Source organism: Lepidochelys kempii, chromosome 2, assembly GCF_965140285.1.
Source record: "Lepidochelys kempii isolate rLepKem1 chromosome 2, rLepKem1.hap1, whole genome shotgun sequence".
NCBI classification, from domain to species: domain Eukaryota; kingdom Metazoa; phylum Chordata; order Testudines; family Cheloniidae; genus Lepidochelys; species Lepidochelys kempii.
This window is the reverse complement of record NC_136381.1, coordinates 89,305,591-89,333,065: the sequence shown is the minus strand read 5'-3', so window position 1 is coordinate 89,333,065 and position 27,475 is coordinate 89,305,591. Positions and strand designations below refer to the sequence as shown.

Sequence of the window (27,475 nt, the reverse complement as noted above, 5' to 3'; positions counted from 1 at the left end):
CTACTTGCATCACAGCAGCCCCCACAGTAGATTTGCCCACTCCAAATTGATTCCCAACTGACCGGTAGCTGTCTGGCGTTGCAAGCTTCCACAGGGCTATCGCCACTCGCTTCTCAACTGTGAGGGCTGCTCTCATCCTGGTATTCATGTGCTTCAGGGCAGGGGAAAGCAAGTCACAAAGTTCCATGAAAGTGCCCTTACGCATGCGAAAGTTTCGCAGCCACTGGGAATCGTCCCAGACCTGCAACACTATGCGGTCCCACCAGTCTGTGCTTGTTTCCCGAGCCCAGAATCGGCGTTCCACAGCATGAACCTGCCCCATTAGCACCATGATGCATGCATTGGCAGGGCCCATGCTTTCAGAGAAATCTGTGTCCATGTCCTGATCACTCACGGGACCGCGCTGACGTCGCCTCCTCGCCCGGTATCGCGTTGCCATGTTCTGGTGCTGCATATACTGCTGGATAATGCGTGTGGTGGTTGATGTGCTCCTAATTGCCAAAATGAGCTCAGCGGCCTCCATGCTTGCCTTGGTATGGCGTCCGCACAGAAAAAAGGCGCGGAACGATTGTCTGCCGTTGCTCTGACGGAGGGAGGGGCGACTGACGACACGGCTTACAGGGTTGGCTTCAGGGAGCTAAAATCAACAAAGGGTGTGCCTGTACATCAAGGAGTATTTCAGGCAGGACTGCACGGAGGGTTCCAATAAGAAATGGTGCACCAAAGTTATCGTTGTTATTGGAACAAGGAGGTTAGCCTGGCCTCTGATTGATACATGGCTAGATTAACCTCGCTGCGCCTTCTCTGTGACTGACTGCAGTGTGATCTAGACAGGGGAGGAGGAAAATGAGTACAAAACAAATCTGGTCTATTTCTTGTTCTGACCCACTCCATCTATCCTTTACATCTTTGGCTGGCAGCAGACAAAAAAGGCGCGAAATGATTGTCTGCCCTTGCTTTCACGGGGGGAGGGAGGGTGGGAACGGGGTCCTGATGATATGTACCCAGAACCACCCGCGACAATGTTTTAGCCCCATCAGGCATTGGGATATCAACCCAGAATTCCAATGGGCAGCGGAGACTGCGGGAACTGTGGGATAGCTACCCACAGTGCAACGCTCCGGAAGTCGACGCTTGCCTCGGTACTGTGGAAGCGCTCCGCCGAGTTAATGCACTTAATGCACTTAGAGCATTTTCTGTGGGGACACACACACTCGAATATATAAAACCGATTTCAAAAAAACCGACTTCTATAAATTCGACCTAATTTCGTAGTGTAGACATACCCTTAGGCAGTCTGCCCATATGAGGTCTCAACAACCCAGGCTGCTTCCCTAGGTCGATCAGCTCCTAAACTCCTTCTGGTAACTGATCCCTACAAGCCTGTTTCTCTGGTTGCCAGCTGCCTTGGCCTGCCCCTGGTGGAACCAACGATGTCTGATCGCTGGCTCCCTACCGCCTCCACCAATGGTCCAAACTCACACACGCTGTCTGGGGTTGACACACTGCAGACACACTCCACTCACTCTAATCAGTTGGGATTTATAAAGCAACCATAAAAAGGTAATTTAAATAGTAGAAGGGGAGGGAAACTTTATCATGGATTAATTACCTACTAACCTGAGGGTCCTGCTGTGGTCGCTAGTACTGTTAGTTGATTAGTCTTTATTATTTCAGGATTTCAGGACCCTACTTCCAGAAGACTGCGGGGAGCTAACAGAAGTCTCCCAAGATTCCCTCAGTATAGCCCATCTATCAGAGCTTATCTGAAATAACCACCGAGACCACAACTTAAACAATTGATTCTTTATTAACTAGGGAATTAGGAATAGGATAGGCAAGAAGGAAATGGGGAGGGAGGATGAATAATACTGAACAGATTTTATAACCCTGTACTCTTTCACACAGGTATTACAAAAGGGTAAATGATGGCTGCTCTATACCAGGTCCAGAAGCTGCTGCTGCCGAGACCAGGATTCAATGAATGGCTCACCCAACCACGATCACCGTTGGAACAGGACAGGACTACCGCACCGGAGAATAACGGTGAGGAATCAGGTAAGAGGCCTAACTAACTTCCCACCCTAACCCTTTTTGCAATGTCCTTCTGTGAGTAAGAGCCCTAGCGACTCGAGGTACAAACTCCATGGATGGAGGTATGCTTCCATTAAAACAAAACAAATAAACCAGACCTTTTCCCACACAATTAGAGTTGAGCTGTAATCTAGGCAGATAATTGGTGTCAGATCTCTTTCCAAGCCACAACTTTGGAAAGAACCTCCTCCCTTCTCTCCAAGGTAAGAGCAGAGAAAGAACTCCTTCCCGCTCTTTCACAGCCTATATGATCCCTCCCGTTGCCTAGCAACAAGCCACTAGATTTCCCGCCTTTTCTCTCCTAAGGGAACAAGAAGGCTGTCTAACATAGTGGACTACTTGTCCTTGACAAGCCAAAATTGCGGACAATAAACAAAACCAATTAAACACCATTACCAAATATCATATCATAATTTGATTGAGGTGGAACTCACAGTTGATTGTTATGGGGTTGTATGTGTTTGATCCATATTATGATGGCAGATACCATATGTGCATTTTCATCATGTGAAGAATGATACTAGGGGTCTTCCATTCGTCCCACCAGTACAGTTGTTCAGGAATCCCATTTGTTGCAACAAGTAATTAGTAAACATTTCTTAAAATCTGGTTTCCCTCTGCCCCAACCCCTCTTATCATATAAGTGTCACTGTATAGCCAAAAGTCTTGCCCAACATTTTTATTTACAAAGGTGGAAGCTTTTACGAGTGATTATAACAATGCATTTAGAACTGGTTTCACATGAGGAACCAGATTTTAACAAATGTTTACTAATTACTTGTTGCAACAAGTGGGATTCCTGAACAACTGTACTTTTTCTTGGGATGTAAAAGCACCCTAGTTATTTTACATGGGTTAGAATCATAGAATCATAGAATATCAGGGTTGTAATGGACCTCAGGAGGTCATCTAGTCCAACCCTCTGCTCAAAGCAGGACCAATCCCCAACTAAAATCATCCCAGCCAAGGCCTTGTCAAGCCTGACCTTAAAAACTTCAAAGGAAGGAGATTCCACCACCTCCCTAGGTAACGCATTCCAGTGTTTCACCACCCTCCTAGTGAAAAAGTTTTTCCTGATATCCAACCTAAACCTCCCCCCTGCAACTTGAGACTATTACTCCTTGTTCTGTCATCTGCTACCACTGAAAACAGTCTAGATCCATCCTCTTTGGAACCCCCTTTCAGGTAGTTGAAAGCAGCTATCAAATCCCCCCTCATTCTTCTCTTCCGCAGACTAAACAATCCCAGTTCCCTCAGCCTCTCTTCATAAGTCATGAGTTCCAGTCCCATAATAACTTTTGTTGCCCTCCGCTGGACACTTTCCAATTTTTCCACATCCTTCTTGCAGTGTGGGGCCCAAAACTGGACACAGTACTCCAGATGAGACCTCACCATTGTCGAATAGAGGAGAATGATCACGTCCCTTGATCTGCTGGCAATGCCCCTACTTATACATCCCAAAGTGCCACTGGCCTTCTTGGCAACAAGGGCACACTGTTGACTCATATCCAGCTTCTCATCCACTGTAACCCCTAGGTCCTTTTCTGCAGAACTGCTGCCTAACCATTCGGTCCCTAGTCTGTAGCGGTGCATGGGATTCTTCCGTCCTACGTGCACTTGTCCTTGTTGAACCTCATCAGATTTCTTTTGGCCCAATCCTCTAATTTGTCTAGGTCCCTCTGTATCCTATCCCTACCCTCCAGCGTATCTACCACTCCTCCCAGTTTAGTGTCGTCTGCAAACTTGCTGAGGGTGCAATCCACACCATCCTCCAGATCATTAATGAAGATATTGAACAAAACCAGCCCCAGGACCGACCCTTGGGGCACTCCACTTGATACCGGCTGCCAACTAGACATGGAGCCATTGATCGCTACCCGTTGAGCCTGACAATCTAGCCAGCTTTCTATCCACCTTATAGTCCATTCATCCAGCCCATACTTCTTTAACTTGCTGGCAAGAATACTGTGGGAGACCGTGTCAAAAGCTTTGCTAAAGTCAAGGAACAAAACGTCCACTGCTTTCCCCTCATCCACAGAGCCAGTTATCTCGTCATAGAAGGCAATTAGATTAGTCAGGCATGACTTGCCCTTGGTGAATCCATGCTGACTGTTCCTGATCACTTTCCTCTCCTCTAAGTGCTTCAGAATTGATTCCTTGAGGACCTGCTCCATGATTTTTCCAGGGACTGAGGTGAGGATGACTGGCCTGTAGTTCCCCGGATCGTCCTTCTTCCCTTTTTTAAAGATTGGCACTACATTAGCCTTTTTCCAGTCGTCCGGGATTTCCCCCGATCACCATGAGTTTTCAAAGATAATGGTCAATGGCTCTGCAATCACATCCACCAACTCCTTTAGCATTCTTGGATGCAGCGCATCCAGCCCCATGGACTTGTGCTCGTCCAGCTTTTCTAAATAGTCCCAAACCACTTCTTTCTCCACAGAGGGCTGGTCACCTCCTCCCCATGCTGTGCTGCCCAGTGTAGTAGTCTGGGAGCTGATCTTGTTCGTGAAGACCGAGGCAAAAAAAGCATTGAGTACATTAGCTTTTTCCACATCCTCTGTCACTAGGTTGCCTCCCTCATTCAGTAAGGGGCCCACACTTTCCTTGACTTTCTTCTTGTTGCTAACATACCTGAAGAAACCCTTCTTGTTACTCTTAACATCTCTTGCTAGCTGCAACTCCAGATGTGATTTGGCCTTCCTGATTTCACTCCTGCATGCCCGAGCAATATTTTTATACTCTTCCCTGATCATTTGTCCAATCTTCCACTTCTTGTAAGCTTCTTTTTTGTGTTTAAGATCAGCAAGGATTTCACTGTTAAGCCAAGCTGGTCACCTGGCATATTTACTATTCTTTCTACACATTGGGATGGTTTGTCCCTGTAACCTCAATAAGGATTCTTTAAAATACAGCCAGCTGTCCTGGACTCCTTTCCCCCTCATGTTATTTTCCCAAGGGATCCTGCCCATCAGTTCCCTGAGGGAGTCAAAGTCTGCTTTTCTGAAGTCCAGGGTCCGTATTTTGCTGCTCTCCTTTCTTCCCTGTGTCAGGATCCTGAACTCGACCATCTCTTAAACCCCCAACACTCTAGCATATACAAACAGAAGCAGCCATCCCCAGAGAAGTACCACAATCACATATTCAAACCCAAAATTGGATTACATGGAGTTACAGTATATATTAAACATAATGATTCTGATTTAGTCATGTTACAGTGTCTCTTTGCAGAGGCTGTAGTTCCCCTATTAAACATACATGTCCATAGAAAAATTCTGTTTCCTAAATACCCTGTGTGACATTGCACTCCATATGCTTTATGAAAATATGCTTGGAATGTGAATATAATGTAACTGGAATATGCTTTATGCAAAAGGTCTCTTGTAAGGTATCATTACAAAGCTTATAATCTACTGAGTGTGTTCATCCTATTTGTATGTATGTATCATTCTTGTATCTAAAACTAGAAATATGAAGTTAACTCTGAGGTCCTATTGTAATTATGCAAAGTGTGGAACATTAATGGTGGTTTAGAATCTTGGTGGCAACCATTGACTAGGAAAACTGGCTGTAAATGGCTCTGTTTACCTGCAAGCCTTCCTGTGTTCATGTGAGTCAGGCCAGAAATAATGGAGGCTTGGGGTCTCACAGGACATGTGACCATGTCACCTGGTACTGGAATCCATCTTAAACCTGGTGCTTTTCCATTTAGAAGGAGGGGTGGGGACCCAGAGAGACAAAAGATTCCCACCTTGTGCCAAAGCCATTAAAGGGGGTGGAACAGAACAAAGGGGGCTGCAGTCATGAGAAATCCCCTAGTTACCACCTGAGCTAGAACGAACAAAAACTGTACAAGGGGAAAGGATTGGGCCCAGACTAAGAAGGAATCTAGTCTGTGAAAGAAGCTTATTGGAACATTTCTGAGGGTGAGATTTACCTATATTCAGTTTCGTAAATGTATTAGGCTTAGACTTGCATGTTTTGTTTTATTTTGCTTGGTAACTTACTTTGTTCTGGTTTCAGAGTAGCAGCCATGTTAGTCTGTATCTGCAAAAAGAAAAGGAGTACTTGTGGCACCTTAGAGACTAACAAATTTATTTGAGCATAAGCTTTCGTGAGCTACAGCTCACTTAATCGGATGCAGTCTGTCTATTATTACTTGAAACCACTTAAATCCTACTTTTTATACTTAATAAAATCACTTTTGTTTATTAATTAACCCAGAGTAAGTGATTAATACCTGGGGGAACAAACAGCTCTGCATATCTTTCTATCAGTGTTATAGAGGGCAGACAATTTATGAGTTTACCTTGTATAAGCTTTATACAGAGTAAAATGGATTTATTTGGGGTTTGGATCCCATTGGGAACTCGGTGTCTGGGTGCTGGAGATAGGTGACTTGCTGAGCAGTTTTTGGTTAAAGTCTGCAGCTCTGGGGGCGTGGACCAGACCTGGGTCTGTGTTGCAGCACACTAGTGTGTCTGGCTCAACAAGGCAGGGTTCTGGAGTCCCAAGCTAACAGGGAAAATGGGCTCAGAGGTAGTTTCAGCACATCAGGTAACAGTCCCAAGGGGGTCTCTGTGACTGAACCCATCACACCCTGGATAATACTTCCCTATTCAAAGTGGTACATACATAAATACTATAATTAACAAAACTAAGAGAGCATGTGCTCCTTCTGAAGTTCCAAGTTATAGAAGCCACAGATGGAATATTCTTATGTATTTAAAATGAATTTCCCTTTAAGGATTATAGAAAAATAATCTGATACATTCTAAACAAAGTAATTTATGTTTAGCACGCATTATTACCAATCTATATGGTTTGAAAAACAGTACAAAAAACAAATTTAGGGAACACAAAATGGGTCATTTTAGGCAGTCTCTCCCCATTTAGTTAGTACTTTCTATATAAAGAGTCTGATACTGCACCACTGGATTCTGAGAGTTTTGCTATTGATTTAAGTGGAAACAGGATTGGGGATCTAAATGAGGGGGTAAGGGAGAGAAAGGAACCTTCTTCGAAATAACCTGTAGGAATGAAGATAGCAAACTTGATCCGTGGGTCACACTTAGCTGTTCAGCAGTCCTCTTTTTGTTCGGTTGTTATTTCTGCATTGCTGGCATTCCATGAAGTTAAATGTTGCTACTGAATCTTGGAAGAATATTTTCCCTTAAATTCAATTTTCAACTTGGCAGGATGTAGCCTGGCACATATACTATTGTAATGGGGGATTTTCTTGAAGTTGGGAAGTTCCATCACTAGATTTTAAGACAATAGGTCAGAATAAAAGGAAATGTAGGGGAAGTTGTGGCCTGTAGACTCCACTGACTTAACTTAGAATTGAAAAGGATTGAATCAGGCCCTTAGACATTTGAGGAAAGGCCTGTGATATATGAATTTTACAAAAAAGCTCATCAGATTGAATCATTATGACAAAGGAAAAACAGATTCTAGGCAACAAATTATTTACAACATCTAAGGAAAATAACAGATTGATGTAAATAAGCTATTTGTAAGGCATACTGTCAAAATAGTTAGGCCAAAAATTAAACTACCCAGATTTTGGTCCTGTTACATAAGAATGGACATACTGGGTCAGACCAATCTAGCCCAGTATCCTGTCTTTCAACAGTGGCCAGTGCCAGATGCTTCAGAGGGAATTAACACAATAGGGCAATTATCGAGTGATCCAACCCCTGTCATCCAGTCCCAGGTTCTGGAAGGTTTATAGAAACACAGAGCATGGGGTTGCATCCCTGACCATCTTGGCTAATAGTTTTTGATGGACCTCCATGAACTTATCTAATTATTTTTTGAACCTAGTTATACTTTTGGCCTTCACAACATCCCCTGGCAACGAGTTCCACTGGTTGACTGTGCGTTGTGTGAAGAAGTACTTCCTTATGTTTGTTGCAGACCTGCTGCCTTTTAAGTTTATTTGGTGACCCCTGGTTCCTGTGTTATCTGAAGGGGCAAATAACACTTCCCTATTTACTTTCTCCATACCATTCACAATTTTATAAACTTTTAACATATTCCACCTAAATCATCTCTTTTCTAAGATGAACAGTCATAGTTTTTTTAATCTCTCCTCATTGGGAAGCTTTTCCATACCCCTACTCATTTGATGCCCTTCCCTGCACTTTTTCCAAATCTGATATGTCTTTTTAGAGATGGGGTGACCAGAACTGCAAGCATTATTCCAGGTGTGGGTGTACCATGACATTATGATATTTTCTGTCTTCTTATCTATCCCTTTCTAATAGTTCCTAACATTCTGTTAGCGTTTTTTGACTGTGGCTGCACACTGAGCAGATGTTTTCAGAGAACTAACCATGGTTGACTCCAAGATCTCTCTCTTGAATGTTAACAGCTAATTTAGACTTCATCATTTTAGATGGGATTTTTCCCCCGAATGTGCATTAGTTTTCACTTATTAACATTGTATTTCATCTGCCATTTTGTTGCCCACTCACCTAGTTTAGTGAGATCCCTTTGTAACTCTTTGCAGTCAGCTTTGGACTTACTTATCTTGAGTAATTTTGTATTGTCTGCAAACTTTGCCACGTCACTGTTAACTTCTTTTTCCAAGTCACTTATGAATATATTAAACAGCACTTGTCCCAGAATAGATTTGTGGGGGACCTACTATTTACCTCTCTTCACTGTGAAAAATTACCATTTATTCCTACCATTGGTTTCCTCTGTTAATTAGTCACTGATCCATGAGAGGCCCTTCCCTCTTAACCCATGACCTCTTACTTTACATAAGAGCCTTGGTTTGGGGTCTTGTCAAAGGTCCCTCATTTGGACAACTGGTTTAAAAGTAATGTATGTATTCACTTTCTGGGTATTTCCAACATCAGCAAAAAGGAAATTGACAAAATAATAATAATAAAAGAACGGTGGATTACTGAGACAAGTACTTCTAGAGAGCACTATTGTCAATGATGGTGCATTTTTTAGGCAAAATATAACTGTCCTATGAAGTCCCTGGAGTGTTTAGCTAATGAAATCACTAGCTTGATTAACATTCTTAGCCTTCTCATTTCGAATAGAAAGTGCCTTGTGCTAAGAATTATTCTTTATGACAGTGGACTGAGCCATACTTTACACTCAATGGTAAAGGACTAGAGAAGAATTATTGCTTTTGTTTAAATTTAAATGATATGTTTTCATTAAAAACAAATAAACAGCAAGAATAAACTGCACCCCTATGGATTGTTTCACAACAGATTTTTAAATTGGTTTGTCTCTTGAAATTACAAGGTATCTGGCTCATAGTGAAGACATTGGGATGCCTTAACTATGATCCCAAGCATAAGTGCATCGAGAATCTCAGTGGTTTATAAACTTATACTAGAGGTCACTGATTAAAGCAGGAGTTCCCCCAACAAATTATTTGGTGGCCTCACAGTGCGGCCACCAACTCTTGCTGGTGGCCGCTCTGCCAATCTTTTTCTAAAATACTTAAATATGCACTGTGGTAAACCCGGGACAAACAGCTACAAAAGAGGGGTTGTAATTAGTCCCAGGGGTTTAAAAAACCCCTCCCTATCCACTGAGGAGAGAGAACCAGGGGGCAATAAGGTTCAGCTGGAAAAGTGGTTGCTAGGGAACCAATTAGGTTCAGCTGACTCCAACTACTTGGGACCTTTTTAAACCCTCCCCTGGGTGATAGGAGGGGCAGAGTGAAGGGAGCAGGGAAGCTGCCAGTAGGCTGTTTGCAGGAAGATACCAAACCTTCCCAGTAGGAAGGCTGCACTCGCTCCCCAGGAGGGAAGGAAAATAAGTGTAAGCAGTGTCAGGATGAGCTCCACCCTGACATCTGGTGGTGAGGTGTGGCAAGTTGTGGAAAAGAACTTCAGGGGCCGATCTCATTTGCATAGGCACACCCACCCCGTCTAGAATGAGGCCATAGCTGCTCAAATGGTCACTTTGGCTGCTGTGGGATCCCCAAAAGTCTCTGTCCCTGGTCAGGGCAGCCCCAGAGTTCAAAAGTTTATCTACAGAGCTTTACCTCCCAACCTGGGTGGAGATGGGGGTGGAGGTAAGAGGCACCTTACATGATCTGAAGCTGACCGCCCCACAGCTCCATAGGCCTTCGCTCTGCTCTGCTCCACCATCCGCCCCACAAACTGCTTCACTCAGCTCCGCTCTGCTCTGCGGCCCACATGGAGCTCCCGCCGTCCCACGAACTGCTCCGCGTCCCACCAGCAGCTCCCGCCGTCCTATGAACTGCTCCACCAGCCTGTCCACAAGGCACGCCAGCCGTCCCGCAAACTGCTCCACAATATATCTTCAGCCCCCCCCACTTAACACAATGCTCAGTGATTTCAGCTCTTAGTCAGTTCAGCTCTTTGGTGAATTCAGCTTGTACTGGGGAGCCTCAGTGCTGGTGCACTATTAGCCCAAAGTGAGGTCAGCAGCCTGTAACTAGACTCCTAATGGAATCAAAATTAGCTCTGATATTCAACAGTGGAGAGAGGAGGAAGTGCAATTAGCATGTAAGGCCCTCACCAAGGGGCCCATGCCACCAACTATTAATACTTATCCCCAGCCTCTCTCCATTCACACAGTTTTGGAACCCATGACCCTTGCCTAGCGAGTACTACTTAGTTGATGGTGAATCCCTCCATCATAACAAAAGGTCAAGTACAGTTCCAAGCACAGTTCCCATAATCAGGGTAATAACAATTTATTCTTCCTGCCCCAATAACAGAGACACTGGGGATCCCACAGCAGCCAAAGTGACCATTTGGGCAGCTATGGCCTCATTCTAGGCGGGGTGGGTGTGCCTATGCAAATGAGATCAGCCCCTAAAGTTCTTTTCCACAACTTGCCACACCTCACCACCAGATGTCAGGGTGGAGCTCATCCTGACACTGCTTACATCCTCCCCCCAGCCGAGAATTTGTCATCCCGACAAATCACACTCCCTTTATACCAACTCATTGGTTCCTCCAAAGGGCCTCAGGAAGCCCACTTTAGCTTCCACAAGCCTGTGTGCTAAATGTATTGGCTCCTCACTAGTCACCCCAGGTGCATCATAAGTTAACCGTTTTACTGGTCTTATCACCCTGTCTCGTCTATTGAGAACCTCTGTTGCTGAGGTATGGGGAACATCCTCTTGATTGACGGATGGAGAGGCTTCCCTGGAGGGTCCCTCGGCTACTGGCGTAGGCCCCTGCACTCCTAGTTCTAACGCTGGAGGGTCCAAGGTGCCCAGGACATCCTCTACCTGTGTGTCTCCGCTGTCCAATAACCTGTGTGTGTCATAACACGGGGGTCTCATCAGCGGCACAGGGGTGTCAGAAATGGGCCTAAATAATTCCGCCATGGGGTTTAGGGAGGAAGAGGGAAAACTCTTGTTTGGTTCAGCTGATCGAGACTGAAATCTTGTCTCCATCCCAGGATACACCAGGGTTGTGTCTTCCTCCTCAGACTCACTCTCAGACGTACAGAATAGGGGTAAGTTAGCTGCACGGGGCCCGCTGTCTGTGTTGGATGGCGGCTTTGGTCTAGCACCTCTGTTCTGCCCGGCTGCCCTGTCATGGCCCATCTCATAAGGGGTGCTTACCAATTCCCCCACAGGGAGCAAAAGGTTTCTATGCACCGTCTTTATTTGCCCTGGACTGTCTTCAGGTTTTAATTTGTAGACCGGCAGATCTCCCAGCTTTTCCATCACCAGGTAAGGTATTGCCTTCCATCTGTCAGCTATCTTGTGTTTGCCAGCAATACTCAAATTTTGCAGCAGGACTCTGCCCCCCGGCTGGAGCTCCTGCGAACGCACTCTAGCATCATATCGATGTTTGTTGCGGTCTGCGTTCTTCTGAGCCGCAGCGGTAGCTAAGTGATAAGCATCCCGCAGCTTTTCTCTTAGTCGGGATACATATTGCTGATGAGTTTCATAGCTATCTCCATCCTCTGATACACCAAAGCACAAGTCTATGGGTAATCTTGGTTCTCGCCCAAACATCAAGAGATATGGGGTGACTCCAGTAGCATCGTTCTTTGTGGTATTGTAGGCATGCACCAGAAATGCGACATGCTGGCTCCAGGTTGCCTTCTGCTCTGGTCGCAAAGTTCCCAACATATCTAATAGGGTTCGGTTGAACCTCTCTGGCTGAGGATCACCTTGGGGGTGATAAGGCTTTCTCCTAGACTTTTTAATTCCTGCTACCTTCAGTACCTCCTTCAGAAGGTAACTCTCAAAATCCCGCCCCTGATAAGGGTGTATCCGAGCCGGGAATCCATAGACTGAGAAATATTTGTCCCACAATACTCGAGCGACGGTGGTGGCCCTCTGATCACGTGTGGGATATGCCTGTGCATACTGTGTAAAATGGTCAGTCACTACTAGAATGTTCCCCACATTCCTCTTGTCTACCTCTACAGACAAGAAATCAATGCATACCAATTCCAAAGGTTTGTTGCTGGTGATGTTCTTGAGATATGCAGCCCTCGTGGGCAGAGTTTTCCTTTGAACACATCGAGTGCAAGTCTCACATTTCCTGCGAACATCTTCAGCCATTCGGGGCCAATAGAACCTACTACGAATAAGTTCCAGGGTCCTCTCCATCCCTAAATGCCCAAAGTCATCATGCAGGGCCCTCATGGCCAGGGCTCTGTACTTTTTTGGCAGTACTAGTTGTGCTCGTTGTTTTTGTAAAGGGTCGGTGGTCATTCGGTGTAGCACTCCCTGAATCAGTTTTAGTTTGGTCCATTCTCTCAATAGTAGTTTACCCTCTGGGTTAGGTGGGACAATCACAGCTGAGCTTCGCCCCTCCCTTTTGGCAAGTAGCATATCACTTCTTGCCAGTCAGCCTCATTGAGCATGGGCAAAGGAGATTGGTCCAATGCAATATAGTTCACTGAAGCAGAAGGCATGCATTCAGGGGGCAGGCCCAAAGCTTCTGCAACACATCCCTGAAGGCTCTCATGGTCCTCTGGCTCTTGGCGACTCACACTGCAAATAGCTCTCACTCCATCTGTGGGTATCACAGCAACTTCTGGAGCCTGCGGACGCCTGGACAATGCATCTGTATCTACATTGCTTCTCCCTGATGGGTACTGAATGCTGAACTCATAGCTAGCCAAGGCGGCCACCCATCTCTGCCCTGTAGCATCCAGCTTAGCACTTGTTAACACATAAGTCAGCGGATTGTTGTCTGTCCACACCTGGAACTGAGCACCATACAAGTAGTCTTGAAATTTCTCAGTGATGGCCCATTTCAAGGCCAAGAATTCCAGCTTGTGGGTGGGATAGCGAGTTTCACTATCAGACAGTCCTCAGCTGGCAAAGGCTACAGGTTTACGTTTGCCTTCCACTTCCTGGTACAGGACTGCTCCCAGACCCTCCAAACTGGCATCAGTATGCAGGATAAATGATTTGCTTGGGTCAGCAAAAACTAGGACTGGAGCAAGAGTTAGGCAAGTAATGATTTCTCGAAAAGCACTTTCACATCTCTGATCCCACCGTGGCCCAAATGGTTCAAAGGGGCCATAGTGTCTCTGCACAGGAGGCTTTGGGGACCTCCCTTTATTCTTGGTCTTAGATTTGTTCTTGTTGGACTGATGTACCCTGGTAAGATCGTTCAGAGGCTTTACAATCGTAGCATAGTTTTTCACAAATCTGCGGTAGTAGCCACTAAATCCAAGAAAGGTCTTGAGTTCTCTGTAGTTACTTGGACGTGGCCATGTAGTGAGTGCTTCTATTTTATCAGGATCAGTACTCACACCCTCTTGGGACACAATGTGACCCACATACTTCACTGAGGTTCTGCAGAACTGGCATTTGTCAATTGAAAGCTTCAGACCATAATCCTCCAACCTATCAAGCACTTTACGAAGTCTTTCTTCATGCTCCGCTAAGGTTCTTCCAAACACAATCAGGTCATCCAAATAAACTAACACTTGCATTAAATTCATGTCTCCCACAACTTTCTCCATGAGACGTTGAAAGGTGGCAGGTGCTCCAGAAATCCCTTGGGGCATGCGTTCGAACTGATAAAACCCTAATGGGCAGATGAAGGCTGTCTTCTCCTTATCTTCTTCTCCCAGAGGGATCTGGTAGTATCCACTTCGAAGATCCAAAACAGAGAACCACTGGCTTCCCAGCAAACAGTCTAAGGCATCTTGCACTCGAGGCATAGTGTACTGGTCGACCACAGTACGGCTGTTTAGGGTGCGGTACTCAATACACATCCGGATTTTCCCATTCTTTTTACGGACTACCACAATGGGTGAGGCGTATGGGCTGCGGGACTCTGTAATGATGCCATTCGCAGCCAGCTCCTGAAGATGATGTCGCACATCTTCCATCTCAGAGAGAGCAATCTTCCTAGATCTCTCCCTGAAAGGTCAAGAGTCATGTAGTCTGATATTGTGCTCTACTCCTTTTGCACATCCCACATCCCACTCATGCAGTGAGAACACCTTGGATCTTTCACAAAGTTTCTTCCTCAGGCAATCTTTCCAGTCCTCGGACACTGGTGAATCTCCAAAGTCAAACTTTGCTGGGTCTATTGTCAGAACTTGATTTTCACACTGGGGTTTTACAATCGACTCAGGCTCAAAGAGGTCTGCTATCTTTTGTCCTTGCTTCACAACAACATCACGACTCGTTTCATTAGCAATCAGTATAGTCACCCTTTCCTGGGCTTCAGCAGGTAGGGTTATGACTCCACTGGGGACCAGCACTCCTTCAGGGAGCTCTCCTCCCATCGGCTGCTCTATCATTGCTAACATCCGTTTACTGCCTTTCAGCCAGGTACTCATGACAAGCACTTCTTGCTCTGTCCTTGCAGGCACTACTAAGGGGGTCGTGCCCGCGTACTTCAGTGCCCCAAGCGGTAGCTCAGATGTGTCCCTTTTAGCGCTCTCAATTTTCCTATAGGCTTCAGCACAAACTGTATGGATCATCAGGGTATTCAGGTACTGGTCCCCAGCCCGCCTTCTGCAGTAATCCGCGAGTACCTTGAAGAGACTGGAGTTGGTCCCTATCAGCACAGACACATCAGAAGTCCCGTTAGGGTCAGGGCATATTAAGGCAGCTGTGTCTACCTCTTCTCTTACCCCAGCAACCTCCTCTGGGAATTCCAGGTGCACTATGACATACCCTTGGTAGGGGTATTCATCCATGCTGAGGACACACAGGTCAAGGCCAGTCAGTGGCTGTATAGGCAGGTGCCTAAGCATCTGTTGGTAGAATGACTGAAATATAACAGTCACTTGAGATCCAGTGTCAAGCACTGCTTTACACTCCACCCCTTCAATCCTCACCGTGACCTCTGCTCGAGGCCCTATCAGTCCTGCGGGGATCCCAGCTGGACAGTCTTTTCTGGGGGAATCTTCAAATCCTGCAGACCTGGGGGGTCCCCATCCCCAGACCCTCTGGCAGCTACCAGATCTCTCCCAACTGATCCTCAGCTTTCCATACACTAAGGAGGGGTTTTCTTCATTACGGCACTTGGCAGCACTGTGTCCATCCTGACCACATCGGTAGCAGAAGAATTGACCTTTCCCCCTTCGCGTGGGTGGGATGGTGGCTCTAAGCGCGAGCTTCTCAATCGCCACAGTTTGAGGCTTCTTATTCCTGGAAGTCTTAACTCGGTCAACGGTACTTTGCAGCTCAGCTATCCATTCCGTCAGGACCTGCATTTGTTGGGCAAGTTCCTCTCTGGTGCTCACCATCAGTACACTGGCCGTTTGCAGTGGTGTTGTGCTGGCTGGATCCGATGTTTGGGCTTCCCAAAACTCACTGGTAGCCTGCCTTTCTTCCTCCTCTCTGACCTCTTTTATCAGCTGGGAGTAACTTGCGGGATGTTCCTGTCGTTCTCTTAGCTGGAGATGAAGTAGAATCGGGTTCTGATACTGAGTTCCTCTTACAATTTGAGCCAGTCTGGTCTGATGCATCTGCTCAGCAGTCACTGCTTCCCTCATGACAGCTCTCTGAAGCAGTCTCTCCAGTCTCTGTATGTAGGCTGAAGCCTTCTCGCCCTTTTGTTGTCGGAAATTAAGGAACTTACAGTAGCTGTCTTCAGGGCCCTCTACGCTCCCAAAGGTGTGTTCGAGGGCCTCTAGGCAGTCCTTCACACTGACCCCGGGGTCAATGAGCTTCAGGGTGCGAATCACATCTAATGCTGGGCCGCCAAGGTTCTCTACGAGGCATCTTCACTTTTCTGCGAAGTGGTACGGCCCACTCTTGCAGCATTTCAGTGGTATGCTCTAACCAGGGTTCAAACTCCTCCTCCCCAGCAAATAATCTTAACTTACGACAAGAGTTTGACGCAGCATGGGACAGCACAACCTTTTCCAATGTTTGCCCCAGAGCTTTTGTCCAATCATCAGCCGAGGCTGTAGCCTCTGAGCTAGAAGCTGCTAAGCCAGGGCCCAACAAATCTGACATATTAGCCATTATACAAACAGTAATTTCCTCAAAATATAAGCACAAACAAACAAAATATAAATTGCTTCCCAATGTAGTGGATCACTCAACAGGTGCTTGCGAGGGGTACTGACCCAGGGATCCCGGACGAGCCCCCAAAAATGTCTCCCACAACTTTCTCCATGAGACGTTGGACTTTTGGGACTTTGGGTGATTTGGGGTTTCTGGACTCAAGAACAAAAAGGAAAGGGCATGCCCCAATTTGCTTGGGGTGGGTTTTTTGCTCATGGATTGTGTTATGAATCCTGTTGGTAGTGTTTCCCCAACATAATGCCACATTGTTTCTCTCTGTTATTAAAAGGCTTTTTGCTACACTCAGACTATGTGTTTGCGAGAGGGGAAGTATTGCCTCTTGGAGGCGCCCAGTGTGGGTGGTATATATTTGTCCCAGGTCACTGGGTGGGGGCTCGATCCCCTAGATATTGAACCCGGCCCTTGTTGCTGCCAACTCTGACGGGCAGAAGGGTTACATAAGCACAAGGGACTGACTGAGGAGAGGAGTAGCAGGACCCTGTGCCACCTATAAGGATTCGCCTTGCCCCAAACCTGAGTCTCCAAGGCTAAAAAGGACTGAGCCTACTGAGGCAAACAAGGTATTTTGCCACAGCACATATACTTTTTTCCTAAAGTTAATTATGTCCAAATCATTGTAATTTATTTACATAGGTTTTTTTGCACACTCAATAATAAAAATAACATACAGTCGTCTCTATTCTTTATGGGACCTATACAGAAACACAAATAAGGTGTTTTATGTTTTGCTTTTTTTGGTTGTTGGTGGTGGTTTTTTGTTTTTTGTTTAGACTTGCTAGCTAGTGAATCTGCTACTGTGAAAAGTGATATTAATAAATATACAAATTCACTTTTCACAGCAGATTTACTCAGTCCTGGCAAGCTGGGAGACAAATTAAGCCTTAGATGAGGAGGTGGGGAGGAAGGCGGAGAGGGCTAGCGGCAATGGGGGGTGGGAGTGAGCCCTAGGGCTGGAGCCTGAAGCCCTGAGGCTAGAGCCCGCTGCCACATGGCCAGAGCCTGCCACCACCTCATGGCTGAAGCCCAGTCCCCACCTTCCTGGGGAAGGTGGGGAACTCGTACTGGTTGCCTGCCCCTAGGGTGACCAGATGTCCTGATTTTATAGGGACAGTCTCGATTTTGGGGTCTTTTTCTTATATAGGCTCCTGTCCCGATTTTTTACACTTGCTGTCTGGTCACCCTACCTGCCCCTACAGTGTTTGTGGCTCCAGAAGGGGGCCTGGACCCACCCCGGTGATAGCCCTGGGGGAGGTGCAGCTGCTTTGTCCCCCCTCCCCCCATCATCACCCAGGAAGGTGTGGCCACAAGAAAAGCCCCTGGTGGCTCTGAGCAGGCACAGTGGCAGCATTTGAGAAACCCTGGATTAAAGTATGAATGAGTCAGCAAATCTCCTCCTTGCTGCACTGTGACACCTCTGGAAGATCCCTCTTTGTGGAATGACATCACAAAGTCCAATTCTGGCATTTTTGTGTCACCCTCTGGAGCATGCTGTAGTATTCTAAAAACCTATGATGCAACCTAACCTCGAACAGTGAATTTGGTTTTGGTTATCTCCACTCAAACAGCACTCTGCAGGAACGAGTAGTGTAACTGAGGGTATACAGTTTACCCACTGCTCATTTGGGGAACATGGAGTTTAGGTTACCCACTTCTTCTTTTTCTTTTTTTTTAAAACCACTATGACATTGGCAGACAGAGTGAAGGTCCAGAAAAGTGATTGGAAGGATAGGGAAGAGGCTTCCATATAAGTACAGATGCCAAGTAAGACAATAGTGGCAGTGCTGATGGGCAATCGTATCAAAGCTAAACAACAGGGAAATAAATCCAGTGCCAAATAAGTGTGTGGGTGGTGAAGGGGGCAGCAATAGTATCAAGCAAAGGGGAAAGGATGTCAGCACCAAGTATGTGGGGAGGGAGCAACACTGCAGTACCAGCTTAGGGGAAATTCATGTCAGAGCCAAGTAACAGGAAGTAGTCCCAAGTGTGTGTTGGTCTGGGGTAAAAGTGCAGTGCCAGGGCCCAGCGTGCAGGATTGGGTGAGTGGGTGCACTGCCAAATCCCAGTGTGCAGGGCTGTGGGGGATGCAGAGCCAGGGCCCAGTGTGCAGGGTTGAGGGAAGGAGGTGCAGCACCAGGCCAAAGGTGCAGGGTTGAAGGAAAGGGGCACCACGCCAGGGCCCAGCATGTGGGGTTGGGATAAGGAAGTGCCAGGGTCCAGCATGGGGGTTGGAAATGCCAGCCAACAGCGCCAGGGCACAGTGTGCGGGGCTTGGGGGAAGGAAGTGCCAGGGCGCAGCGTGTGGGGTCGGGGACAAGGAGACACAGCGCCAGGGCTCAGCGTGTATAGTTGGGGGAAGGAAGTGCCAGGGTGCAGCTCGTGGGGAGGGAAGGAGGTGCAGTGCCAGGGCAGTGTGCAGGGTTGGGGAAGTGTCAGGGCCTAGTGTGTGGGGTTTGGTGGAAGTGCCAGGGCTGGGGGAAGGAAGTGCCAGAACAGGGGGCAGTGTGTGGGGTTGGGGGAAGGAGGCACAGTGTGTGGGGCTGGGGAAGTGCCAGGGCCCAGCGTGTGGGGTGGGGGACAAGGAGACTCAGTGCCAGGGCTCAGTGTGCAGAGTTGGGGGAAGGAAGTGCCCGGGTGCAGGTTGTGGGGAGGAGGGGAAGGAGGCACAGCGCTAGGGCAGTGTGCAGGGTTGGGGAAGTGTCAGGGCCTAGTGTGTGGGGTTTGGGGGAAGTGCCAGGGCACAGGGCTGGGGGAAGGAAGTGCCAGAGCAGGGGACAGCGTGGGGGGTTGGAGGAGGAAGGCACAGTGTGTGGGGCTAGGGAAGTGCCAGAGCCCAGCATGTTCGGTTGGCAGAAGGAGGCACAGTGCCAGGGCCCAGTGTGCGGGGTTGGGGGAAGGAAGTGCCAGGGGGCAGTGTGTGGGGTTGGCAGAAAGAGGCACAGGGTGCAGGGGTGGGGAAGATCCAGGGCTCAGCATGCGGGGTTGGGGGAAGGAAGTGCCAGGGTGCGGTATGTGGGGTTGCCAGAAAGAGGCACTGTGCCAGGGCCAAGCGTGCAGGGTTGGGGGAAGGAAGTGAGTATGGTGTATCGCCAGGGTGCACAGTGTGTGGGGTTGGCAGAAGGAGGCACAGTGCCAGGGCCCAGCGGGCGGGGTTGCAGGGGGTGGGGGGCAGTGCCGGGGCGCGCAGTGTGTGGGGTTGGCAGAAGGAGGCCCGGTGCCAGGGCCCAGCGGGCGGGGTTGCAGGGGGTGGGGGGCAGTGCCAGGGGGCGCAGTGTGTGGGGTTGGCAGGAGGAGGCCCGGTGCCAGGGCCCAGCGGGCGGGGTTGCAGGGGGTGGGGGGCAGTGCCGGGGCGCGCAGGGTGGGGGGTTGGCAGAAGGAGGCCCGGTGCCCGGGCCCAGCGGGCGGGGTTGCAGGGGGTGGGGGGCAGTGCCGGGGCGCGCAGGGTGGGGGGTTGGCAGAAGGAGGCCCGGTGCCAGGGCCCAGCGGGCGGGGTTGCAGGGGGTGGGGGGCAGTGCCGGGGCGCGCAGGGTGGGGGGTTGGCAGGAGGAGGCCCGGTGCCAGGGCCCAGCGGGCGGGGTTGCAGGGGGTGGGGGGCAGTGCCGGGGCACGCAGGGTGGGGGGTTGGCAGAAGGAGGCCCGGTGCCAGGGCCCAGCGGGCGGGGTTGCAGGGGGTGGGGGGCAGTGCTGGGGCGCGCAGGGTGGGGGGTTGGCAGGAGGAGGCCCGGTGCCAGGGCCCAGCGGGTGGGGTTGCAGGGGGTGGGGGGCAGTGCCGGGGCGCGCAGGGTGGGGGGTTGGCAGAAGGAGGCCCGGTGCCAGGGCCCAGCGGGCGGGGTTGCAGGGGGTGGGGGGCAGGGCCAGGGGGCGCAGTGTGTGGGGTTGGCAGAAGGAGGCCCGGTGCCAGGGCCCAGCGGGCGGGGTTGCAGGGGGTGGGGGGCAGGGCCGGGGCGCGCAGGGTGGGGGGTTGGCAGGAGGAGGCCCGGTGCCAGGGCCCAGCGGGCGGGGTTGCAGGGGGTGGGGGGCAGGGCCGGGGCGCGCAGGGTGGGGGGTTGGCAGAAGGAGGCCCGGTGCCAGGGCCCAGCGGGCGGGGTTGCAGGGGGTGGGGGGCAGGGCCGGGGGTTGGCAGGAGGAGGCCCGGTGCCAGGGCCCAGCGGGCGGGGTTGCAGGGGGTGCGGGGCAGGGCCGGGGCGCGCAGGGTGGGGGGTTGGCAGAAGGAGGCCCGGTGCCAGGGCCCAGCGGGCGGGGTTGCAGGGGGTGGGGGGCAGGGCCGGGGGTTGGCAGGAGGAGGCCCGGTGCCAGGGCCCAGCGGGCGGGGTTGCGGGGGGTGGGGGGCAGGGCCGGGGCGCGCAGGGTGGGGGGTTGGCAGGAGGAGGCCCGGTGCCAGGGCCCAGCGGGCGGGGTTGCGGGGGGTGGGGGGCAGGGCCGGGGCGCAGGGCCCGGGCCAGGCGGCCGTTGGGCTGGAGAAGAAGTGCAGAGGCAGGGCCAGGTGTGAAATAGTCCCCGCGCCCGGGGGGCAGTGCCGGGGCAGGGTGCGTGCCCTGGCTGCCCCCTGTGGGGCCGGGCGGGTCCCCGGCCGCTGCCCTGGAGGCGGCTCCGTGAGTCAGTCAGCAGCGAGGGGCGGGGAGGGCCGCGCTTGTGTGACTCTCCCTGGCGGAGGCGGGAGCGGCGTGTCCGGCTCAGACCCCTCCCTCGCTCGCTCGCTCGCTGCCTGCGAGTCTCTCTCGGGGACACTCGGAGACGCCGCCAGCGGGCCCGGGCCGTACGGCGCCTGCCCTGCTCCTGCCGCGGCGGCTTCCATGTAGCACCGGGCGGGGGGGGCCTACGGCAAGATGGCGGGTAGGTCCCAACCGGCCTCCCGCGCGCCGGGGCGGCCCTGGCGCCGCCCCGCATCCCCGGCTATGCCCGGCCACGGGCAGCGGCCCTTGTGTGTGCGGGGAGCGGGCGGCTGTGGGGCGACGCGCGGCCCCCCCCCCCCCCCGCGCATGGAGGCGGGAGGGGGCCGGAGGGGGGCGCGTCGAGGCGGCGGGGGCGTCTCATTGTGTCTTTCCCCTAGATCTGTCGCTGCTCCAGGAGGACCTGCCGGAGGAGATCGACGCGTGTGAGTATCGCCGGCTCCCTGGCCCCACACAGGGGCTGCGCCGCCCCGGGCGGGCGGTGGGGCAGGGCGGAGGGGCGGTGAGCCCAGGGGCGGGTCCATCACACGCGCCGCCGCCGCCGCCGCCGGAAGCTCCGGGCATGTCGGGGCCTTGGATGAAACGGGGCTGCGGGGCCGGGTAGGGAGCGAGTGTCTGCCCCGGGGGCTGGCACCGCGTACTGGGGTGCGGGGAGCTTTTTTTTGCGGTGGGTTTTTGGCTTCTTGCGTTCGATCCTGTGAGGAAATAGCTTAAAATGTGAAAGCCCACGTTGCATTGTGGGAGAAGGAGGAGGTGGCCATGCTCAGCTGCTCCTGCTTCGTCCCTACACGTGTGTGTGGCCGGCCGGCTGGCCAGCCGGCCAAAGTTTCCCTCTAATAATGTCTGCGTAGAGGTAGGGAAGGGGGGACCGGGGACAGGCAGGAGCTGCTGCGCTGATGGGTTGTGGGGAATGCAGTAGTTGGCAGGTGCTGCTGCCTAAGATTTCTTGGCATGTTATACTATAAACTCAAAGGCAGATTATTTTAAAAAAATACTTGCAGGCAGGTTGTGTTTTCCCCTTGTTTTAAGGTTGCTTGGCATGCGATGTACCGGGCTATCATACAGTTGATTGGATGTGTCATACAAATTTTAAGCTTTTTAGGCTTTTGTGTTCAGCACTGTACATATCTTAGTGAGAGTTTGAGTGTACCTTTATGTGATGGGCTGTAGCTCTGTAGAAACAGGATTTCTGAGGACTGATGCTGTGTTGAAACTGAGGGCCTTTCTGTAAGGGGCCTAACAGACATGTAAAAGGCAGTGTTAGGTTTGTTTTGGTGGTGATGTTGCATATGAGACATGGAAAATGAACTAACTTATATGCATTTCTTTCTTGAATCCTCTTCCTCTGGAAGGGATGGGAAAAATCTTAGTGTTTGAAAAATAATTAATCTTGTGTTGTAGTACTATAAAAGAAGCCTCAATATGCAATTCATCATTAGTAACGGGATGTATGCTTTGTTTTTGTTTAAAACAATAATAAATGCAGTGATGTGAAGTTTATGATAATAGCTGTGTCTTCAGCATATGTGAACTATAGAATGTAAAAAGGTTTCAGAGTAGCAGCTGTGTTAGTCTGTATTCACAAAAAGAAAAGGAGGACTTGTGGCACCTTAGAGACTAACAAATTTATTTGAGCATAAATGTGTTAGTCTCTAAGGTGCCACAAGTACTCCTTTTGTTTTTGAGAATGTAAAAAGTAATCTACAGTAAGAAAGTACTATTGGGACGTGACTATTAGAAAACTCTGGTTAAAGTGTAGAGCTGGAAACATTAAAACCAAGTTAACTCTAAGGTAGGGACGAACGAATACTTAGCATGTTATATGGTTAACAAATCCTTCAGATTTAGGCCTCAATCCTGCAACCTGCTTTGTGGGCAAACCCATTGACTTCAGTAAAGTCCGTACAGGCACAGGAGCCTGCCCAGAAGGAGCAGCTTTCAGGATGGGGTACCTAGGTCGGTGAAAATAAGCGTTTAAGAAATTTAAAACAGTGGAAATGTTTATATTAAATTATTTTTTCAACAGTCAAGCAGAATTTCAGTGTTACAGTCGCTGCAGGGTAATATTTGTGTAACACAATATATCAGCGTTTTGTCCTGTGTTCTTTCTGCTTTTTCATAGTAAACTACTTTTCAAGAGAGAGCCTCTCTTGTAAGGCTTAAAAACTGTTACAAACTATTTTTTTTTAAATTTAACATTCCTAGATATCGGATTGATGTGCCTTTAATCTGTGTGGGATATTTCTGTGAATAGTTAAGGAATTTTTAAAATGATTTGACGTATTACTTTTCCCTTTAAAAATGCAACTTTCTTGACTGCAAAAGACAAAAGTTGGATAAAAGAGATTGTAGGTCTTTTACGAGGTAGCTAGAGGAGAATATTGATATACTTTCACACACCACACACACTTTGAATCTTTGCTCTGTTGTTTCCAAAGGGAGATAAAAAAATCATGGACTTGCCTTAAAAAGAAGAAATAACAGTGTCAGAACTCTTGGGGATATAAGAATCAAAGATCAGACAAGAGCTGTCTTAGAATTCTGAAGGAAGTATTCAGACAGCTAATAAAAATATTCAAGACCTTACTGGGAAAGAGGGTGGTTCTGATGTATCAGAGAGGAGTGGATAATTATTTTTAGAGAAGAACCAAGAACCTGGATGAAACCAGATTACACGGCATAACGTAGGAAACAATTCTGTATTGTCAAGGGGACTAGATTAGATTATTTTAAAGGTCTTTTACAATTCTAACTTCTGTAGGTTTCAGTAGTTGTAACGTTGACTTCAGTAGTGGGATTATCCTTGATGTGAACCAGAGGTATACTGGGAACACACAGGCTCCCTGCGCTATACATTGGTTAAAAGGCATTGTAGATAACCATGGATCGGAATTCTTTGAACTAGTGGTGCTTTGTAGCCACAAGCAACAGCTGTTCCAGTCAATTTACAAACTTAATTTTATGAATTAATTGCAACACTTGGGATGGGGTTTTACGCTCAGGTGTGAGTGAACTGGAATCTACAAAGGCTTATACAAGAAAAGACAGAAAGCCATGATTGTAACAGCTGACCCAGTTCAGACAGTTGTGTTAACACCATCATACAGTGCAGTGGCTCTCATTTTTAAATTATCCCAAGGCCCCTCTTTCCAGCAACAAGCTGAGAACTGGTTCTAGGACATGTTTCAAAAGTCCCAGAATGCACTCAGGCAGTCTTGGTCATAAAAAGCTTGTTATGTGAATGCATCCATATAATTCTGTTAAAAACAGTCTTGTTTTGGATATGCTGAATTGTTCCAAGGATAAGGAAGACAAATGTTAACATATTATTATCCCTGTTGTAAACTATGGTATAATTTATAGGTCAACACAGTTATTTCATAAAAGGATATGGCAATCTAATAAATGTCTGTATGTTTGAAATGAGCTAAACTAACTGGGTGTCTGGGAAACAAAACTACCTAGACTTTTTGAAAATCTTTGATATTAGACCAATTAAAAAAACTTTGTCTATAAAAGCTGGCAAGTATGTGATCAGAAAAAAAAGGAGTGATGAAGAGTACTTGAGTATATAAAGAGCTCAGTTGGATTTCAGAGACATGAAAGTATGTGTTGATGGAACATGTGTGAATTAGGAGGTGACTAGTTAAATATCACAGCTTATTAGTGGGTCCAATTTTGCCCTTTCAGTGAACTGGAAGAAAAATGTTCAGCAAGCATGAAATGTTATGATTCCAAGCTGGGAAGTCTTTTTTTTTTTTTAAGAAAAAGTACTATAACTTTGCACTGAATATGGATAGATAAATTGATTATGGAATTAAAAGTAGATATATTTAAGGTGAGTAACAAATAGTACTTATTAGTCCTGTTACAAAACAGCAGGAGAAAGCTTGGGGGTTAGTGGTAAATTAAATTCCACAGTGTTAAGACACTGTCAGATATAGAATATCTTTAAAGTAATAATTTTGTAGAGGATATATACTATAGTCCCTCCAGAATTAATTTTAAAATGTCCACTTAATCAAGGTCTTGCATGTTACTAGGCAGTTTGTGTCTTCCCTATGTCATCATACCTGCACATCAGATAATATTCCTATTAAATATACGATTTTAAAAGTATTCTGTTTTTGATTTCTCAGACTTGACAGTATGTCTTTAACAGCAGGTGACACTGGGAAAATTTGCTGCTGCCAGGCATTCATTGATGGACATATAAGTCAAAGGAAATGTTTCTAGTACTTTTAAATGAGACTAGCAAAACTACTTTTGGATTACTTTTGGTGTAGTGCTGGTTGCTATATAGACATGGGGAAAAATACAATGGGTACACATAGAATAAGGCCCCAGACTATAGAATCTTCTTCAAAAGCTCAAAGATGAAAACTGCTATTCTTGTAAGAGCACACTTCATTAAAAATATACAGACAAATAGATGAGGCCTAAATTGTAGGTTTACTTGCTGCCTTTCTATATTGTGTCAGGGAAATCTCGGGGACCAGTCATTGAGAAACACTGGCTTAGAGTGTGGCGAATGGCCATCGGGAGATTACATTCAAAAAAAGTAATGTGAGTCTAATGTTTGCATGTCTATTTTTTAAAAAAATAATTAAATTAAAGGGAAGTGTCTCAAAATACTAGTAATGCAATAATGGAGTTTTTCACCCCTGAGTTCCCAGTTTGAATCCAGCCTCTGTTAGTAGTGACCTGAAAGTTTTACCATGTGGCTATTATATAAAATAAGGTTTGGTCTTCGCTGTGGGACTTACATTGACATAGCTGTGTGTCAAGGGTGTGAAACATCCAACCCATGTGTAGACAGTGCTAGGTCAGTGAAATGATTCTTCCATTGACCTACCTACTGCTTCTTGGGGAGTTGGATTATTTATTCCGATGGGAGAACTCCTCTTGTTGGAGTAGGTAGTGTCTATGCTGAAATGCTACAGCAGCACAGCTGTAACTGTGCCGCAGTGATGGTTTAAGTGTAGACATTCCCTAAGTTAGTACTTCTAGTTTTGTTTCAAGTAGATGGGTATCCACATCAAAGCTTGGACTAACTGATGTCTTTGGGCCACTTGGCAACTGTGCGTATGGAGACTGAATAGTAGTTTTCACTTCAGATCAGGTTGGTGATCTGTTGGAAGGGCTTGTTCGCACTGGTGCAACTTGTATTGCGTGTGTCTATTAGATAAGTGGAATACTGCCATCTCTTTGGTTTTCAAGCCAGCATCTGGCACAATCATGGAAAACACAAGTCAGTGGAAATAATGACTTTTATTTAAATTAATGTTTGCTTTGTGTTTTGGAAATTCAAATAGACTAGCTTGGACAATGGCACTAATCAGAGTACTGAAAAGCAAGCAAATAGCATAAATGATAAGAAGTAAATTGAAATAAATTTAAATACTCCTCCCAGTAGCTAAAAAGCCTGTAAGACAGTGGTGAGCAACCTGTGGCCCATCCGGGTAATCTGCTGGCAGGCCGCCACACAGTTTATTTACATTTGCATGGCCTGCAGCTACCAGTGGCTGCGGTTTGCTGTTCCCAGCCAATGGGAGCTACGGGAAGCAGCGTGGGCTGTGGGCCGCAGGTTGCCCACCACTGCTGTAAGATCATCCTTAAGCAGTTTTTTTCCAGTGCACATATCCAAGGCTTCACATGTCAGTACAAGAAGCTGTAATCAAAATTGTCATGATGCCAACTTTTTCTAGTTTGTTCATTGCTATGCCCATGATGTTTGTGTGTGTTCTGAAAAGATGCATAATTAGAATCCTGAGTGTGAAATCATAATAACAATGTGATATCAGCTTTCTGTCACATTTCTATCACTGCTGTCACATTGATGCCACATATGCACTATAAACTGGCATGATACAAGCACTAAATGTGGGTAAGTCATTGGAGTTCACCCTTAGCTACTCCCTCTGGTACACATGGTATCAGTAGGACCTGCTTGCACTGAGGCCTCTTGGTTCTTCCATATTAGTTTCATTACAGGGGAAGAGTTAACTAGGAGTCCTTGAGTTCTGTGGTGCTTTTAGCAGCTGTTTGTGTGCAGGGAGTCAGGAAATTAATTTTTTTTTTTTAAAGTTTAATTTCACTACAGGTAGGACTCAAGCTTTTTACCTGCCACTAGACATGTAGCACTAACTAGTGGTTACAGCACTAACCACTGATGCCACCAGAGTTCCTGCTAACTCAGCCCTCAAGGTGAGAATAACAGAGTGCCAGG

The 27,475-nt window shown here is 48.0% G+C and overlaps 1 protein-coding gene across 12 annotated transcripts in view; it reads left to right on the top strand.

Annotated features, from left to right (window-relative positions):
• Positions 1 to 21,040: 21,040 nt before the first annotated feature.
• PPP4R1 (protein phosphatase 4 regulatory subunit 1) overlaps positions 21,041 to 27,475 on the top strand; it is a 90,447-nt gene continuing 84,012 nt past the window's right edge. For 2 of the 12 annotated variants that reach the window (XM_078851571.1, XM_078851569.1), the window contains exons 1-2: positions 21,174 to 21,409; positions 21,627 to 21,671. In XM_078851571.1, coding sequence (XP_078707697.1) covers positions 21,403 to 21,409; positions 21,627 to 21,671 — 52 coding nt within the window. In that variant the 5' untranslated portion in view covers positions 21,174 to 21,402. Of the gene's footprint in view, positions 21,060 to 21,117; positions 21,410 to 21,626; positions 21,672 to 27,475 lie in introns of those variants that run through there. The other 10 variants (XM_073331582.2, XM_073331579.2, XM_078851573.1 and 7 more) reach the window with 9 other exon arrangements.